The sequence below is a fragment of the Cottoperca gobio genome, chromosome 20 (genome assembly GCF_900634415.1).
Source record: "Cottoperca gobio chromosome 20, fCotGob3.1, whole genome shotgun sequence".
Classification (NCBI taxonomy): Eukaryota; Metazoa; Chordata; class Actinopteri; order Perciformes; family Bovichtidae; genus Cottoperca; species Cottoperca gobio.
In genome coordinates, this window is record NC_041374.1 from 4,025,025 (window position 1) to 4,041,697 (window position 16,673).

Sequence of the window (16,673 nt, forward strand, 5' to 3'; positions counted from 1 at the left end):
AAAAAAGAATACAAAAGTTACGGCATTCAGTTAATTAATCACAGCTTCACAATGTCAATCATAACTAGGGATGCTTTAATAAGCATGTAACAACCTGCAGGACTAAACTTAAGGTTGAGTTTTGGCGTCCACACTAAGCCAAAACCCCAAATGCTTTAAATAAAGAACGGTATCTAGCAATGAAAATTGGTTTTGGTTTCCCATATACAGTATATATATATATATATATATATATATATATATATATATATATATATATATATATATATATATTTCATCCTGTTCACAGACACAGGTTAAAACCACAAGGCATAACTTCTGCTTAACCTCTCACTGACACACCTCGTAGATGTGGTAGACGTCAGATCCTTCGTCCGGCCAGTAGGGATGACACTGCTTCACTCCATTTTCAGAAAGCGGGGTCAACATGACGACGACTACGCAGCCACTCTCCCACACCATCTACACGCCGGAAGCAAGAGGACGTCAGACATCCCTCAGACACATCCAACCTTTCACACTCATCTGTGTGGCATTACGGTGGCACTCATAGGGAGCTGAACTGTGCCACTAGGAGCAGCGTGTTGCACATTAGCATTACATGGTATTAGAGTGAAATTGATTTCTTAATCTTGGTCCAGGAACTATGAATAAATGTCACCTCTCAGCGTGCGACAGATGATAAATGTTGGGTCGAGCAGCAGGAGGGCGCGTCACGTGTCGCCCTCTCTCAGTCGTCTGAGTGAGATCACAACATCTACTGAGCCGCAGCTTCATTTAATCTTATCACAATCTAATGTGTCCTTGGGAAAAAATACAGGCCCACGGCAGTCGTTAGGAAAATGAGGAGGAAACGCGCCTTTTATGATTGCTATAAAAACACAATGGCCTTGACTATACACTAATCACAAGCGTCTGTGATCCAGCCCAGTGGACACATTACACGCCAACTGTGCCAATCGTGCCAGGATGTGATGAGATTAGGCAAGGTGATAATGTGGGGGGATATTATCCATTTAGTCTTGTAAGATTTGGCAAATATTTGTAGGTAGTGATAAAAGGTGTATTTGCCATCTTCAGCTAATAAAGAACATGCCATCTGTTGTTTTCTAAATGACATTTACAATTTCAAGGCTCTAAAAACAGACACCTACTACACGTCATCTGTAAAGTTGCTTCTCTGGGAACTTTGATTGGCTTTGTTTTTTTGTCGCGAGCAGGAAAGCAAGGCCGAGCAGAGCTAAGGTAATAGCTGGGGATGGAGGGAGGGAGTGGAGGTGGCTGGAGGAGTGACGGATGAAGAGATGGAGGAATGAGGAGTGGAGGATTAGAGCAGAGCCGCCTTTCAGAGTGCTGCCTGGGGCTGGTGTGGATTAGATAGGACAGACTCCTGCATGGTCCATTTGCATGAGAGTGCCAGTGTTTCCCCTGTTTGTTTACTTTTAATGGGGGTGGGATAAAGTGTGTTTTTTTTGTCCTGCAACAACCTGAGGTTTACCATATTGAATAATGAATGGCTACTGTTTATTCACAGACACAGGATTTATGTTCATTGCGCCCGTCAACCTGTGTCTAATTTTCCATAATTTTCTGCTTAATTGAAAAGATTTAGAGTTAACTTCATGGCTAAATAGCTAATTTCATTAATTGATATGCATTTATTCACCTAGAACAGAAAGAAATTGGCAGACAAACAAATAACCAGATTGACTTAGAGATGATTATCAACTGTTTCATTCGAGGTACTTTCAAATTGAGAAATTAAATACAGGAAACAGGGCACCTTTTATTCCTATTTGAGCCGATGTAGTCAATTAACGTACACTTTTAAGATAATAGCTACTGAATCTTTTGGGGTTGTTGGGGTTTAAAACAATATTTACAACAAAAAACTAACTTTTGGTGTGCAGAACCAAAGCAGACGACTCTAAACTTGCCATTGCCCCCCCCCCTTCCACGGTCACAAACGTGAGCCAGCGTCTGTCCTAACACACAGTCAGCACTTTCATAATGGTTTTGAAACGAATATTCATTCAGTTGAAGATCCAGAGGGCAGAGTGCAGGGCCAGCTGGCCTGCCAGGATTTATGCTTCACGCTTCTACATCCTGGTCACGGCTAGCGGAGTTGCTTCACCATACGGAGGTGATGGGCCCAATAATTACGACAGTGCTGTCCTATTAACACATAAGAATGCCATTTGGCAACCATGCGTCATTTAAGGCATACCTCCACACGGGACCTTTACAACAGCCTATATCCAGTGATTAATGGCAGGTTCGTCTGACATTTATGGACAAGGGAAAGAATGCAAATAGTATGGAGAAAAATGCAAATATGGGCAAAACATCAGCATTATTGCAAACAATATTAGACTTCCTGGGGGGTGTGTATAACTAGACTGATATTTACAGGAGACAAGCTGCAGGTTTCTTGTGCATATTCAGCTCGTGACGTTGTTTTATTGATGAGTAGGAACAGGAGAAGCACCAGTTTGTGTCTCTCGTGTATTATAATTACATTTGTGGGGTTCAGAGCCAAGCATGTCATTTTCCTAAAATATACAATTATTATACAGTTATTTGAGGGATAATACGTCGCCAAGTTTGGAAACTACATTTACAATAATCCTTTGGGTTATAATAGGAAGTATAACGTGCCATGGATCCAGTGTTTAGGCCTACAACTGGCAAATCTTTTTTTTCTGGGCACCAGAAGGAAGAAGTATTTAATTGTGATGATTACAAGAGTTATTGGAGGATTCTGGAATTGCCCTCATAACACTGGTAAGTGTTAAACGACCTTCTGAGTTTTCCGAGATTTGATTGGACTATTGGATGCCTAGCTGGGGCTTGAGTGTGATGGTAGCAGATGAGAGTGCGTTACTTCATTGATCCCACTTTGAGAAATTCCATCATTGCTTAAACACCAAAGAAATAGTAATTTAGAAACTCTTGGACCGAGAAGAAAACATCAGAATGACGCAGGTATCTGTTGTGGTTCTTCCGAACCCTTATCTCTACAGAAACAAAAGGATGCAAAGAAAATGAAAGACCACAGAGGATGGAGAGTTTTTACCTGCCAGAAGTCTGCCACGGTGGAGAGAAGTGGGCCCTGTGAGGCGATGTAAGTCGGGTTGCGAGGGTCATGGTCCATCTGGGAGAGAGAGAGAGAGAGCAGAGAGTGAGGCTGGAGACGGCGGTATGATGAAATCATACAGTCTGAGTAAACGACTTCCGTTCAAGCCTCCATCTGGATGTGTAACCTGAGTTTCCCATTCATTATCTCGTCAAACAGGACTGACGTGCAGTCTTCTCTACAACGTCCTCGTACCAATGTCTCAATATCTGTCACACTTTGACGTGTTTCTGCATAAAACACGATGTAGTGGTGGGACTGTTGATGTGAGGGAGCTGGGTGTTCAGGTGGGACGTAATGACACGGGGGACTTGATTTGAAGGATGTGATTGAGACTTGATTGAGTAGGTGTTGGATGGGTCGCACCCCCCCCCCCTCCAAAAAAAATCAATGTTCACATTTTACTGAATGGAATTTTTATGCACACCCTCGAGTGCAAGATGCATCAGTGGAAAAGATGTTGACATATTTCGCAGGAGAAGAAACGAGTTGGTACATATCAATGCGCTGTTGATGTATGGTTGGCATTAAAATGATAGACGACGCACCCAAACAGTGCTGCACTTCTGTAGACATAGGGATACATTGAATATTATTTATGGTGGACCAAACACACTCCTTGTGTGAGGAAAAGTAAGCCAGTGGGTCGTTTTGTAATGGCTTTTTCTTGTTGTTTTGTACGCTGAAGAACAACTTCAAGCGGGACACCGAACACGACCTCAGAAGTTAAACATCTGCTTTTTTCATTTCATGTTTTTCTTTGTCTCGTTTTTTTCACTCACTCAAAATTAATTATGGAGCATTTCTTCATGGCTTTAATATTAGAATAATGATTTTTCTCTCCTCATGTTTAATAACCTCAACAACAGGATTAATTCTTAATGCTCTGAACGGCTGATAAAACCCAACATACAACTGCGGTCCAAAATTGAAATGAAAATCAATTTCTTGTCTGTTCATGTCTGTTTGTAATTTCTTTTCATGGAATCAGTAGAAGAGACTATTGTTGGTGTTCTTAAAGTGTTCGTTTTAATGAGACAGTTGCGGTTGAATATACCTTTATTATTGTAAATTGTAAGATTTGATGCAGGTACAGATTTTTATCATTTTTGATTGATAGACATATAATCTGAATCATGTGTCAATGCGATGTCGGGAAGGATGTCCATATTCAATGTGGGTATGGTAGTTGTGACTAAATGATCATTGGGGGGGGAGCAGAAGTGAAGAATGAGCGACTGAAAATGTTCTTTCAGTACACCTACACAAAGGCTGGCTGAAATGTGAACAAATTGCCTTTCTATTGAAGGAAATTCACAAAAGGAAACATAAATGCAGGAAATATTATGTTCATTACCCACTATTCTACTTCAATTAGGTACCGTGATGTTCAATTTTCTCTTCATGCTTCCTGGTTAAAATTCCTCTCGTGGATTTGTTAAAAAAAAAGAAAGAAAGAAATCGCCCCGAACAAAATGAAAGGGTAGTGCCGAATGCTAGTGCTGCCACTCCGTTTAGCCAATCTCAAGGACGCAGACATGCTGTAGCTGTGTGTTGACATCCCTGCATGAATACTAAAGCGGAAACATGAAAGAGAAGTCCTGCGTTTCAGCTGTCCTCCCCGTTCCATTGTGGGGAAAAAGATAGACTGCAACAAAAAGGCAAAGAAGTGCTCTTTGGTTTGAAGTAAAATAGCTTGTACTGAAATAGCCTGCGCAAATATCTCTTCCCGGAGAAGCGTCTCAACTTTCAACCCCTTGCTGTAGCGTCTTGATCCCGTGTTTATGTAAGATAGAGAGCTCATCTCAGAAAGTTTGGAAACAAAAGCGCGGAGAACAGGTGGGAAAGGGAAACAAAGCGTTCGACTTTGTGAAACCGCCGGACGAGACAAAGACGACCAGGCTTTGATCACGTGTTGTGCCCCTGCACATTCCTTTTGAGCCTTCCCTCCTTGCTAATGATGCCGTACATCTGGGAGCGCTACCATCATTTGTGGTCAAGCATTAACCATTGTCCCTGTGTGTGTGTGTGTGTGTGTGTGTGTGTGTGTGTGTGTGCACGGCACCCTCTGCTTTGCAGGGAGCTCTGACCCATGGTTCCCAGAAAGAAGCGACAGATTATTTACTCGCAGGCCACTGGCTCTGAAGCTAATGAGGAGGAAGAAGCCGCATTGACAGACATAATTATCACAGTTTTGCTGTGCTCACCCAGAGGTGTAATTACTGTCCTTTCACCCACCCACCACTACAGCCGCCATTGCTTCACCCATCTTCGACGTCCGTTTGTCCAAACAATCTCGGATAACTTTTACTTTACAACCTTTTTTTTTTTTATAATCCACCAATCTGATTTGTGCTCCTTCTTCCCCTGATTGATTAACTTTATTAGAATATTATTCTGCAAATGTTGCATTGTTTAAATACCTCTATAAATGTGTCGTTAGAGGAATAATTTGTGTTTCAGAGGAGTAATAGGCTTTGAGTGCAGCTGTGTGTGCCCCCCCCCCCCCCCCCCCTCATCTATATCCTCAGAAATATTTGCACTGTATTTGAAATGCATAGTTTCCTGTTCCCTTTGATGGAATCCCTCTTCAGCAGCCTCAGGGGAAATCATGACTGGCAATGTTTTTGGGGAGAAAAAACAAAAACGTAGCCGTCTACAACACCGCAGTGTTTCTGGATTTGTGCTGGGACACATTTGTTTAGTCAAAAATAATGTATAATTCTTTATACTGCTGATGAAAAAAAAAAAAAAGAGGGGTATCTCCAGGGAGCGGCCATTTTGAAAGCAGTGAAAGTAGCGGTGTGATTCAAAACCAAATCCTTTCAGGCTCCCAAGCATGGAGAACAAAGTAAAACAAAAGATCAATGCACTTGGAGCTATGACAAGTCCTTTGAAAGTACTTTTATCTCAAAGTAAAATCCGACCACAACAGGTGTTCCAGGTATAGAGAAATGCTTCAGGGACGACACGTGTTATCCAGAACGTAGAAATATAATGAATAAACAATACTCACTATTGGACTGGCATTGATGTAATCTGAGTTGCCGTGGTTATTCTCCCCTTTCAAGGTGATCCTGGAATGATCATCTGTAATGCAGATGCATAATTCATTAACTTTTCCAATGTTTTTCCTCCCCACACAATAACAACAGAATTTTGAGCAGCAACAGAGGAATATTAAAGTAAAAAGGCTGCCGGCTCTGCAATTTCACCAGACTTTCATCATGCATACACAGGCCCACTGTTCTGGAGACTGGAATTGCTTCACCTTCAATAAGGGAAGTTCCAAGTGAAATCATAATACAATATCTTATCTTAAGAAGCTGTAAACCTGAAAATCCTCAGTGAAGATAATCTGTTTCCAGTTAACTTAAACCCACTCCAGTAGTCTTCTTAAACACATTTGCTTCAAATGAAAGCCGCTGAAAACTTGGCTTTAAATGTTTTTCATGACTAAATAAGCAGAAATCAAAGTTTAAAAACATCTTTAAGTGTTATTTATGATAACAAATATGAGTTTAACAGTCAAGAACATCATCAGGGCTGTGTGGGCTGTGGTTTGATCAGATTTGACTGACAGTAGTCAAGCAAGCGACCAGCAGAGTGCTGCATGAAGGAGTCCATAAACCTCCAGTTCCCTCAATGTTTTTGGTAAGATAACTGAAATAAGGTCTGTGGTTAACATAATTGCAAAATACGTCAGTTAATACCCCACTTGTGAATTTTGAAGCCTTAATAAAGGCGGTCGCTAACATGTGGCTGAATGAGACGACTAATTGTTTCGTGTTTATATGTGAAAAATGATCTTGTTGAATTGTGCATACACATTTGCTTACCGCAGAGCTTATTGTTTGCAATAATCCAAAATGAAAAGTAAGAATCCCTGAAGCTGAAGTTACTAAATCCTGATTGGTGCATGTAGCTCTGCGACTTCGACTTGTTCTAACTGAGCCACGCCCGTCTCAGACTGATTCTTTATTTTGGAAATATATAGTGTAGTTTCTTCTTGTGTCACCTAACTGCTTTAAAGCAAAGAAAACAACTGAATGGACTCACATACGACCACAGCGTCTGAGCGGTTCTTCTTGGAGTTCTGCTCGCCCTGCCCTACGCTGCAGGCGCCGGGCTCTGCCTGGTAGGAGCACAGAGCCTCCCACTCACGCTCCAGACGGTTCTTGTTCTTCAAGTGGTCCTCCATGTACGACTAGAGGAAAACAGACACCTTAGCCACCATTTTAAACAACAGAGCCAACTGAATTCATCTGTAAAAAGACATTTTATGTTTGTTTTTTCAGCACATTTGGATTATTAAAAATGTGCACTTCACCATATCATAGCTGGCTTGAGACACCAATAAATAAACTGGAGCGAAACACTAAACCAATAGCATCTCTCCATTAATGCTATGATCAGGTGACATGGAGCATTATTGTCCTACTGTAAGCTGCTGTATAGCGTAACAACTGGCTGAGGAGGAGGAGGCTGCTGAGGATTTAGGAGGGGAAGGTGTGTTAATGTTTGTGTCTTTGAGCGTGTGTGTTTGACTGCGAGACAAAAAAAATCAGGCACAATTAAGACTCCTGAAAGGTTTGTCTGCATTGGAAATACTTCAGGGGTGTTTCAATCACGTCCCTCACTGCTTGCACAGCCTCTGATAAGATTGTCTGCATTTAAGCCGTCGCTTGGAGAAGACAAAATTGAATTCGCTAGAGAGACAAAGATGGAAAAAGAGAAGGGGGGAGGGGTAAAGGCCTAAGTGTGTGTGTGTGTGTATTCTCCTAAACAAGGGCAAGTCTTAGGGAGCTTGGCAAGACGATCTTTTGTAGAGTAGCGCCGTGTTTCGCTTTCTCTCCTGTATCATGACTTCCCCTCCCAATGGGGTTAAATGGTTTAGTCCGCTATTGTGTGAGGCAGAAGATTACAGACTCATAAACTGATGTCAGGGATCAGCTGGCTAATACAATGAAATTGATACCCAGATGTGCGGGGTTTTTATCCCATATTAAAGGCAGTATAGGTAGGCTGAGCAGAGAGGTGACACTCCATTGTTATATCCAACATATTCACTCCCGTCTTTGCCAAATATATATATATACCATTCCTACGTAGATGATAATCACAAGTAAGCTTGTCCAACACATAATAGGCAATTACCCTTTGATGGCTCGTGAATGCAGACATCTCCTGCTCTACAGGTTTGAAGGAAAGACTATTAGGTGAATTAAAAGAACATTACAAATCTTACAGACAATGGAAATCAAAGTTTATTGTTCTTTACGGTGCCACTCAGGTCTTAAAGGCCACACTGAGAACAGAAAAAGCAACTCCTGTGTCTAACGCAGCTGCACAATGGCAGAACACATCAGAACAATGTGTTCTTTCCGAACCCATGCGTGACATAAAGTGATATTTCTGAAATATTACTTTTTTTTTAATTCAAATTTTATGCATGCAAAAAAAGCCAATTATTTAAAAAGAAAGATAAAAAACGAAAGTTAATATCATGTGTGTTGTTGTGCATCGCCTCCGCAAACACACAGTGCTGTCTTCCCAGGAAGATGACAGCATGCCATTATGGCCACTTGACAGAGCCTGTCACCACTATGCTCTTGTCACCCTGTACAAGTACTCTCTGCGTGCCAGCCTGACAGCATCCCACCTCCCCTACCAATATTACATCTCCATGCACTTGATAAAGCCACTCTGAATTGCCTGCCATTCTATTCAAACGATGCCCTGAATCGATTGCATTCCAAATTCATATTTTTCGCAGCTTAATGCAATGCAGACAGCAGGCCCTTATCGAGCCCTCCTGTTCCAAGGGGGAGGCAGCGGACCATGGCGTATTCCAGAGACAGGGTAACGAAGGTTTAGTGAATGGGGGGATTATGTCTGCCAATCAGAGGGTTGAGATGGGAGGCCTGGGTGTCAGGGAAACAATGTCTAATCCTTCCTAAGCAGTCTCCTCGGCAGCAGAGGGTGCTGGGTGAAATCAGGATGAAGGGACAACAGGGGAGCCAGACACAACAGGTAACGTTACTGTCAGGCTCCACTGTCAAATTATAACTAACAATACTGCTAACAGTTTGTACAGGGAGCTTTATGATATATAATAAACGGCTGTGAGAGGTGAACAAAAAGCTATTAATATGTGTGTTTTTGTATGCTAGCAAATAATAGTGAAATGAAAAGAGTACATTGTTTTTGAATGGAACAGCAAATAGTGATTTTGCTCATAAACTAAATTTGAAACTGTGAGAGTAAGCCACTGGGGGCAGATCATTGTGCACCAGTCAGGGGCTTTTTTCCTTTGTCTGAGTCTATTTTTCCTGTTGAGCAAATAATTCAGCATTTAAAAATAATAATAAAATGGAACAAGAACTACTAAACATTATCAAAAAGAGCCACAAGCGACACAATTATGGATTTTAAATTTTTGGTGGCGATTAAGCCAGGGGAACGCTACAGCAACTATATCAACATTTTGTTTCTGCACAAGAGGAGAGCTGGAAGGGTAGAGGTGGCGTTTTGTTTAACATACTGACTGTAAAGTGCTGTCCATGGTGCTGAAAGGACTGCAGCTATAAGCACAGAAATACAGACACATATGGAACTCGTGCATGTCATTAAGCAGGTAATGTGTGCGCGGTTGTAGCACCATGCTGAAAACAAAGGCAAAAGAGAGGAGATAGAATATGTAAGATAGCAGAGGTGTGTCAAAGCCCTGAAAAAAACACAGCAGATGACTCAGCACACAGAGGCATCCAATTTCACTTTTGAAGTTGGAAATCATTATGCAAGACTTTTCAAGGAGAGAGGGGGGGGGACCATACGGTGGGGCGTAGTTCATAGTGGTTGCATGTGTGTGTGTGTGTGTGTGGTGATCGGACCCCCCAGCATATGTGCTCTGGAAAGATTCATCATCCTTCTCCACACGGTGTGAGCTCCAAAGAGCGAGAGAAGGGGGATGAGAGGAGAGGAGAGCTGAGATGGGAAAGTATAGGTCTGAGATCAGTGATAACAAGGCAATCTCACACATGGTTTCATTTGAGATGGTGGTGGAATTTTAAAGAAGAACCCATATATGACATATTCATGTCAATCATGGCATGAAAGAGAAGCAACGGTCCCGAGTGTTTTACCTTTCTACATCGCAGTGCCTGCATTTAAGAAACTAGGGCTAATAATAACAGCTCGGAGAAATGATTCACAGTGCATCTTTTGTTATTGCAGGGCTAAATGCTTTTCTATTGTCAATGTTTTCAAAAGGAGCTTCACAAACAAGCCTTGACGAGTGCAACAAAACCCATCTATTACCACCAATACAAGGCATTACTCAGATTCACTCTCATTCATTACAGGCTCCCAATATAAAAGCTAGACGTGCAGTGTGATGAATGCTCTCTCCATTAATGGAAACACTGCAAGGCATCTATCCATCTCTTTTATCAAGCTTGTCTCAAATGAATGAAGTGAAAGTTGTGCAAAATTAGAACAATCCATTGTGTGTTTGTGGAAGCGTTGGCAACCGATGACTTTTTCAACCAAAGCAACACAAAAAAAAAGTAACAACATTTCTAAAACATCCAAATGACAATCAGATGGATAATGATAGTTTGGTTTTGTGCAGCTCTCATCGCGCAAAACAATGTCTGCTTTATTTTGCCGCAGCAGTAAGAGAGGCGGAGGGGGGGTGAAAATGACAGAGGGGAGAGATGCAGGACGGAATGATAAAGAGAGAAAATGACACACTAAAGGGAGGGAAAAGTTGGAGGAGAAAAAATGAAGACAACAGAGCGAAGATAAAGCAAGAGGGAGAAGAGTGATGGAAAAAACAACAACTAAGATAACAGGGTTGTGAAGGGAATGAGGTGAGAGAGGGATGAGAAACAGCCTCATCCAAACACATAAAAGGTTTTCAGCAGAGGGCCTAGCATATTCATGGGACCGTATATCCATTATGTTTAGCTAACCGTTTAGCCATTACTTTTAGCTGACTATTCTATTTTCTGTTGCTTTTAGCAATCTAGTCTAGCTATGTTCTTTTTGTTGAATCCTAATTTCTGTTTTGTAAAATTAATTTAGCAGAAGTACCTCTTGAGATGCAACTACACCCGGTTGGGAATCCCACATGTAGATCTATGATGTTGCGCACCTTATTTATTCTGACCAAAAGCATTGGAATTTCTCAAACTATATCAAACCCACGTACTGTACATAGACAGGGAGACATGATGTCATGGTGTTTTAGTTGTAACCAGCTGAAGAAGTTGTCGGAGGGCCTGACAACAAACAACAACTTCCTCCCTCGCCACTTTTCCCGCCACATGATTCATTACTCACATCGTCTATGGAGTCAGAGTTCCTTACCAGTATCATGTGACCAGTGGAGATGTCCATGTTGGACGGCACTGGCTCTTCGCACCAGGAGGACGTGCTGCTGCGGGTCGACGGGCTGGCAGCGGGGCCATCGCTGAACTGGGACGAGACGCTGTTGAGCCGCGAGTTGCGCAGCGTCTCCGGCCGCTCAACGCGCTCTGACGTCCGGATTGCCATACGCTGGCGACACAGCTCCTGGGGATTACAGGAGGTAATGGTGAAGCACTGATCAGCAAAAATAACAATCCCCAGACTCAAAGTTTCATGTATGTATCTGCTTCTCATGCATAACAATAGTTGTATGTAGGTTATGTGCTTATCCCTGCTGTTAGGGGCTGAGTTCTGTAGCTGCACATTGTAAAATCCTGTATCTTGGCTGATTTGATCTGTCCTTCATTGCCTGTAGATTAATGGCTTATTCTCGTGGATTATGGAGTTTATACTAATTATATCAAAAATACATGGTTGAGGAACCCGTCACGATTTACAGAATACATTCAGTATGTCACACCAGCGACTGTCTTCATTGTTTAAGAATGGATCTTTTAGTTTAAAAAATAAAAGGTGAGCTTTTGAAGTAAAGTCCTGCATGAAATCACCATACTGCATATTAAAGCCTCAAACTACTTTCCGTTTTTGCAAAAAATAGGATAATCTGTCCATCAATCCAAAAGGGTTTCCACTGTAAATGTATATAACCACAGAGAACCAAAGTACATTGGCTCAATTGTAAAGTATAATATTCTATTTTGATTGATATCGCTAGGTTTCACAGACTGCTACAAAGATTGCACTTCTCCCAATGACTCAGCGTTTCTCCCATCATGAATCAGTGCAGAGACAGGGCATCTAAACGTCAAAGACGAGGCATTATCTACTCTACTATATACAAAATGAAAAAGAAAGTAAAAGATCCCAATTGCCAGATTTGTGCAGCTGTATACAAACACAGTACAAGTCCCACACTTTGCCTGACATAAGGTGTGGTCACACTTTCTCTATGTTAAATTCATAATCTTCAAACCCCATCATGTTTGGTTTTGGGAGGCGAAGCCAGTCATCTCCACAGAATTCATTTGCATACTCAATTAATAACAGTGAGGAGCAGAGCAGAGAAAATGCCTTGTGAAAGCACATGCTATCTCATGATCTATCATAGTGATATTTCCCTCTGGAGCACAGGCCCCTCTAAGCCCTGGTCTGGGATCAGCTTTCCCGCCGCCAGACTTTAATGATTAGAGCCATGAAGCGGTGCCCTGGGCCTTGTCCTCGGGGCAATATCTAGGTCCACCTCATAATTCATCCTACTTCTCAACATCTTTGCAAAGCGGCGTGCTGTACCGGAGCAGGGAAATCGTCAGAGAGATGCAGTTAGCAGCAGAGAGGGCCAGAGGACAGACACATGGAGCTCAGAGAGGAGCAGTGGAAGGGGGGGTTACAGCCAAACACTGTCAAACACTGAGAACCCACATGAACGCCTGATTGAGCAGTTATTCCATGAGGAAGAGCAGGTGTCATATAGAACCTAACATTTGTACAGAAGCAACATTTTATTTGAAAAAAAGGAGTTTAGAATAAACTAAAATGGAAACATTATTAATATCTAAGATTAAGAAAAATGCATTCATACATATATAAAAAAATTAATTCTTCTCCGTGGAAATCTTTATAACACTGTAACACCTCCGGCTCTGGAAAGATAGAGCAGCACTGTGAAAACCTGATTAAATATTGAAAATGTTAACGCGACATGCAGATAAATATGTTCTGAGTGCCATGCTGAGCACAGCTGAGCCCCAATGCTGAAAATCAATATAGCTCAGGCTGTGCATGGCCCTGGAGGAACAGAGGGAATAGGTCACAGTGGTGGCACACACACACACACACACACACACACACACACACACACACACACACACACACACACACACACACACACACCTCAAGGAAGGGTGAGTATTGAATAATTGGACTGAGCGCACATCTATTGGAGCAATAAGTCAGAGATTCAAGAAATGAAGAGCATACAAATAATGCAAATAAATAAAAACATGTGATTTTTGATGTACAATTATTGCGCTGCACAATAAAAAATAAAAAAACGGATTGTAATCATTACAGCAGCCCAAAAACGTCATAAAAGCAAGTAGAAGAGAATCACTCAAACATATTGACACATTAACAAACACTGATAAACCAATCAGGACATTTATTGTACCCTGAATAGTGTGTGTTCTTCCAATGGCAGAGCACAGTCTAAGTGTCCTGGCTCCTAATTGGCTCATAGCGAGTGGGCTGGTCTAACCTGATAGGTTGCGGTGGCATCAGTACTGGTGTCAGTCCCGAGGCTGGCCAGCTTTTCCTTCAAGCGGAGGTGGGAGCGCTGGCGCACGCAGAAGAAGGTGGTGGACACTGCCAACGCCACCAGGATGAAGAGCATGCAGAGGACGGAGAGCAGCAGGAACTGTCCCGACTCCACCCTGGTCTCCTTCACCACCGGGATCTGGGTCAGGCTGCCTCTCTGGAAGACAGACACAAATGGAGAGAACACACTGTCAGAGCAGTAAAGGATGCCACTCTGTCTTTATTTCTCATTGGTGTAGTCTTTTGTGATTTACAGCAGTCGTATCGAGTCTGCAGTGCATCACTTTTCACCTAAAGGCTCCTCTTTCCCGTGAAATAAAATGGGGCGCAAGTGCTTCCTTACCTACCTCCACTTCATCTCCCGCTCTTTTCTTCCAACCACCACCACTCATTAGCCAGCTCTAATACTGACCTTATAACACGCATTCAGACTCAGTCAACCCTTATAACCAGACCGGGCCCCACTATAGATATTTACAACCCCATTTAGTGCTGGCATGGGGTGGGCTGGCACTGTGCAACTACAGGAGGTTGGGATACTAAAAGCTTGTTCTTAATTAGCTCCTCTGGTCCTGAGTTTGGCTGGATTAGGTCCCGGCCCAAGCCACACAGCTAATGGCTAGGAGGACCGGAGAGACACAGGCAGCCCAGACTGGACCTTCACACATCTACCACGAGTTGAATAGAAAAGCCTTTTCAAATCTTCACACTCGCACTGCATGTTTATTCAAACAGGAAGGTATAGTGTGTCTCACTATGGCAGACTTGTTTTTAATGTGCTGTAATATCATCTAAGAGATTTTTATCAGCGTAGGTTAAAGAATTGGCCTTTGTGTTGGTAATTGGTCCACTCATGGCCATTTACTGTAATGATAAATTCCCCCGCGGGCCCCACTGATGCAGGATATTTTGAAAGCATAACAGCGATAATTAGCAGCAATAATTGGGAAGGATAATTAATGATAGCTAAAATGTAGCTACTGTTAAAAGATTTTCATTGCTGATTGCATAAAATATAGATGCCAAGTTAGTTTTGCATTTCACTCTCAAAAACAGAAAGCTACTATTTTCCCAGCACATTTTTGCTTTACATAAATCATCCTTACGATCCTCAATGACTGACACACAAACATGGGGTTTCGGTAAAAGCCAGTTATCTAATTTGATCAGCTGCATACATGCCAATAGCTGTACGTCTGCAAAAGGGCAATATCAATAATGCTGCACAAATACATCAGCAGGCTCCTAATTGTCTGCATGCAATATTGAAAGATTGATAGGTGAAGTGAATCAAATCTACAACAGGATTTTTTAATATTTTTTTTATAATGGCCGAGCTCTGACATTTAGCCTGAGGGGTCTAATGGGCCGGCTGAAGGACGGCTACATCTTGTTATACCATTTTCAAAACAAGACACTTCAACTCACACCAGTAACAATATGGTTTGACCTTGTGGCTCATAATTGCCAATGTTTTAGCGGTTGTGCGGATGCCAAGGTCTTTTCGATTACCGTGTTGGGCCTGACGACAGTTGCTGTTGATTGCGTTTGCTGTGGTTCGAGCACGTAGTTTTAATCAAGCATCAAGAGGTTAGACAACAACTGAGAGGTTTGAAGAGGCTCACGTAGAGGAGAGGGGAGGAATGGCCTCGATCCCATGTCTCGTCCGTGTTGTTCACTGATCAAATGAACATATCGTCCATTTCCATTTGCGAGAGTACTTGTTGAGAATTCAAACATTTCAGCCAGGTTCCTATCTCACAATAAAATACTGAATATATTGCACATTAAAAAAAACCCTCAGACATATTTAATATTCAACATATTCTTGCAGTGTAGACACAAAATCACACATCGGTGTACTGCCTCTGAAACCAAAGTGCCCCCTATAGACAGGTTGCCTGACGACTCAAAGCTATTCCCTTTAACTAAAATAGTTTAATTATGCTGGAAAAAAAATGAAAGTGTTATCGAGTTGATCAAAGATGTGACCCTCTTACAGTCTGTGGCGACTCTTACTATTCAGGTAAACACCTTGAAATGATTTAAAAAGCATTTTCACTGTGGGAGCAAACAGGCTTGAAACGCACTGCAAGCATAAAAGAGTGTTTGAAGGCGGTAATCGTGTTAGAAAGAAACCAGAGCAGATACAGAAAGGGAAAGAGAAAGAGAAAGAGGAGGAGGAAAAGGAGGAGAGTCGAGGCAAATAATAACCTTCATGGGCCTGATCTGTCCCTTAGCTTTAAAAGAAAAATGTTTCATGTTTTAATCATTTTATTTGACAATAATTGGAGTCTTAAAAACAGATTTGTCCAATTTAAATATTCAAAAACACACACAATCTTTTTTAAATGGCTAAATATCAATACATGAAAATTACATTCTCAATATAATTCATACTAAGTATTACCATAATCAAAACTTCGATCTGAACGTTGGAGCAGAATTGTGTAATGAAATATTGAACATTGAATCAAGAATTAGATTTTTTTTCACCTTCATTAATTCTATTTTGAATCCAAATTTACATTTTAAACGTCAGTAAATTCATTTTTATTGATTTGTTGAAAATCATCTTCAACATTGCTATTTGTGTTGGATCCAAACTTAGTGAAGCTACTGCTCTCTGCCTCCAACAGACTTTCCTCTTCTATTCAATTTGGCCCTGTGTGGTGAATTAGCCAATCTGAGAGGAGACAAGGGGCAGATGGATTTCGGTGCTCTGGATTATTCAAATTATAGAGGAAAGGTCAGGCAGAGAGGTGTTGTTGGGGCGGCTGGCTACCCATTC

At 41.8% G+C, this 16,673-nt stretch overlaps 1 protein-coding gene across 1 annotated transcript in view; it reads right to left on the reverse strand.

Annotated features, from left to right (window-relative positions):
• Nucleotides 1-16,673, reverse strand: part of ptprn2 (protein tyrosine phosphatase receptor type N2) — a 102,535-nt gene that overhangs the window by 8,489 nt on the left and 77,373 nt on the right. Inside the window, exons 12-17 of the mRNA XM_029457573.1 lie at nt 13,824-14,039; nt 11,510-11,713; nt 7,196-7,343; nt 6,153-6,226; nt 3,077-3,154; nt 343-462 (exon numbers count right to left, since the gene is read on the reverse strand). Coding sequence (XP_029313433.1) covers nt 343-462; nt 3,077-3,154; nt 6,153-6,226; nt 7,196-7,343; nt 11,510-11,713; nt 13,824-14,039 — 840 coding nt within the window. The remainder of the gene's footprint in view (nt 1-342; nt 463-3,076; nt 3,155-6,152; nt 6,227-7,195; nt 7,344-11,509; nt 11,714-13,823; nt 14,040-16,673) is intronic.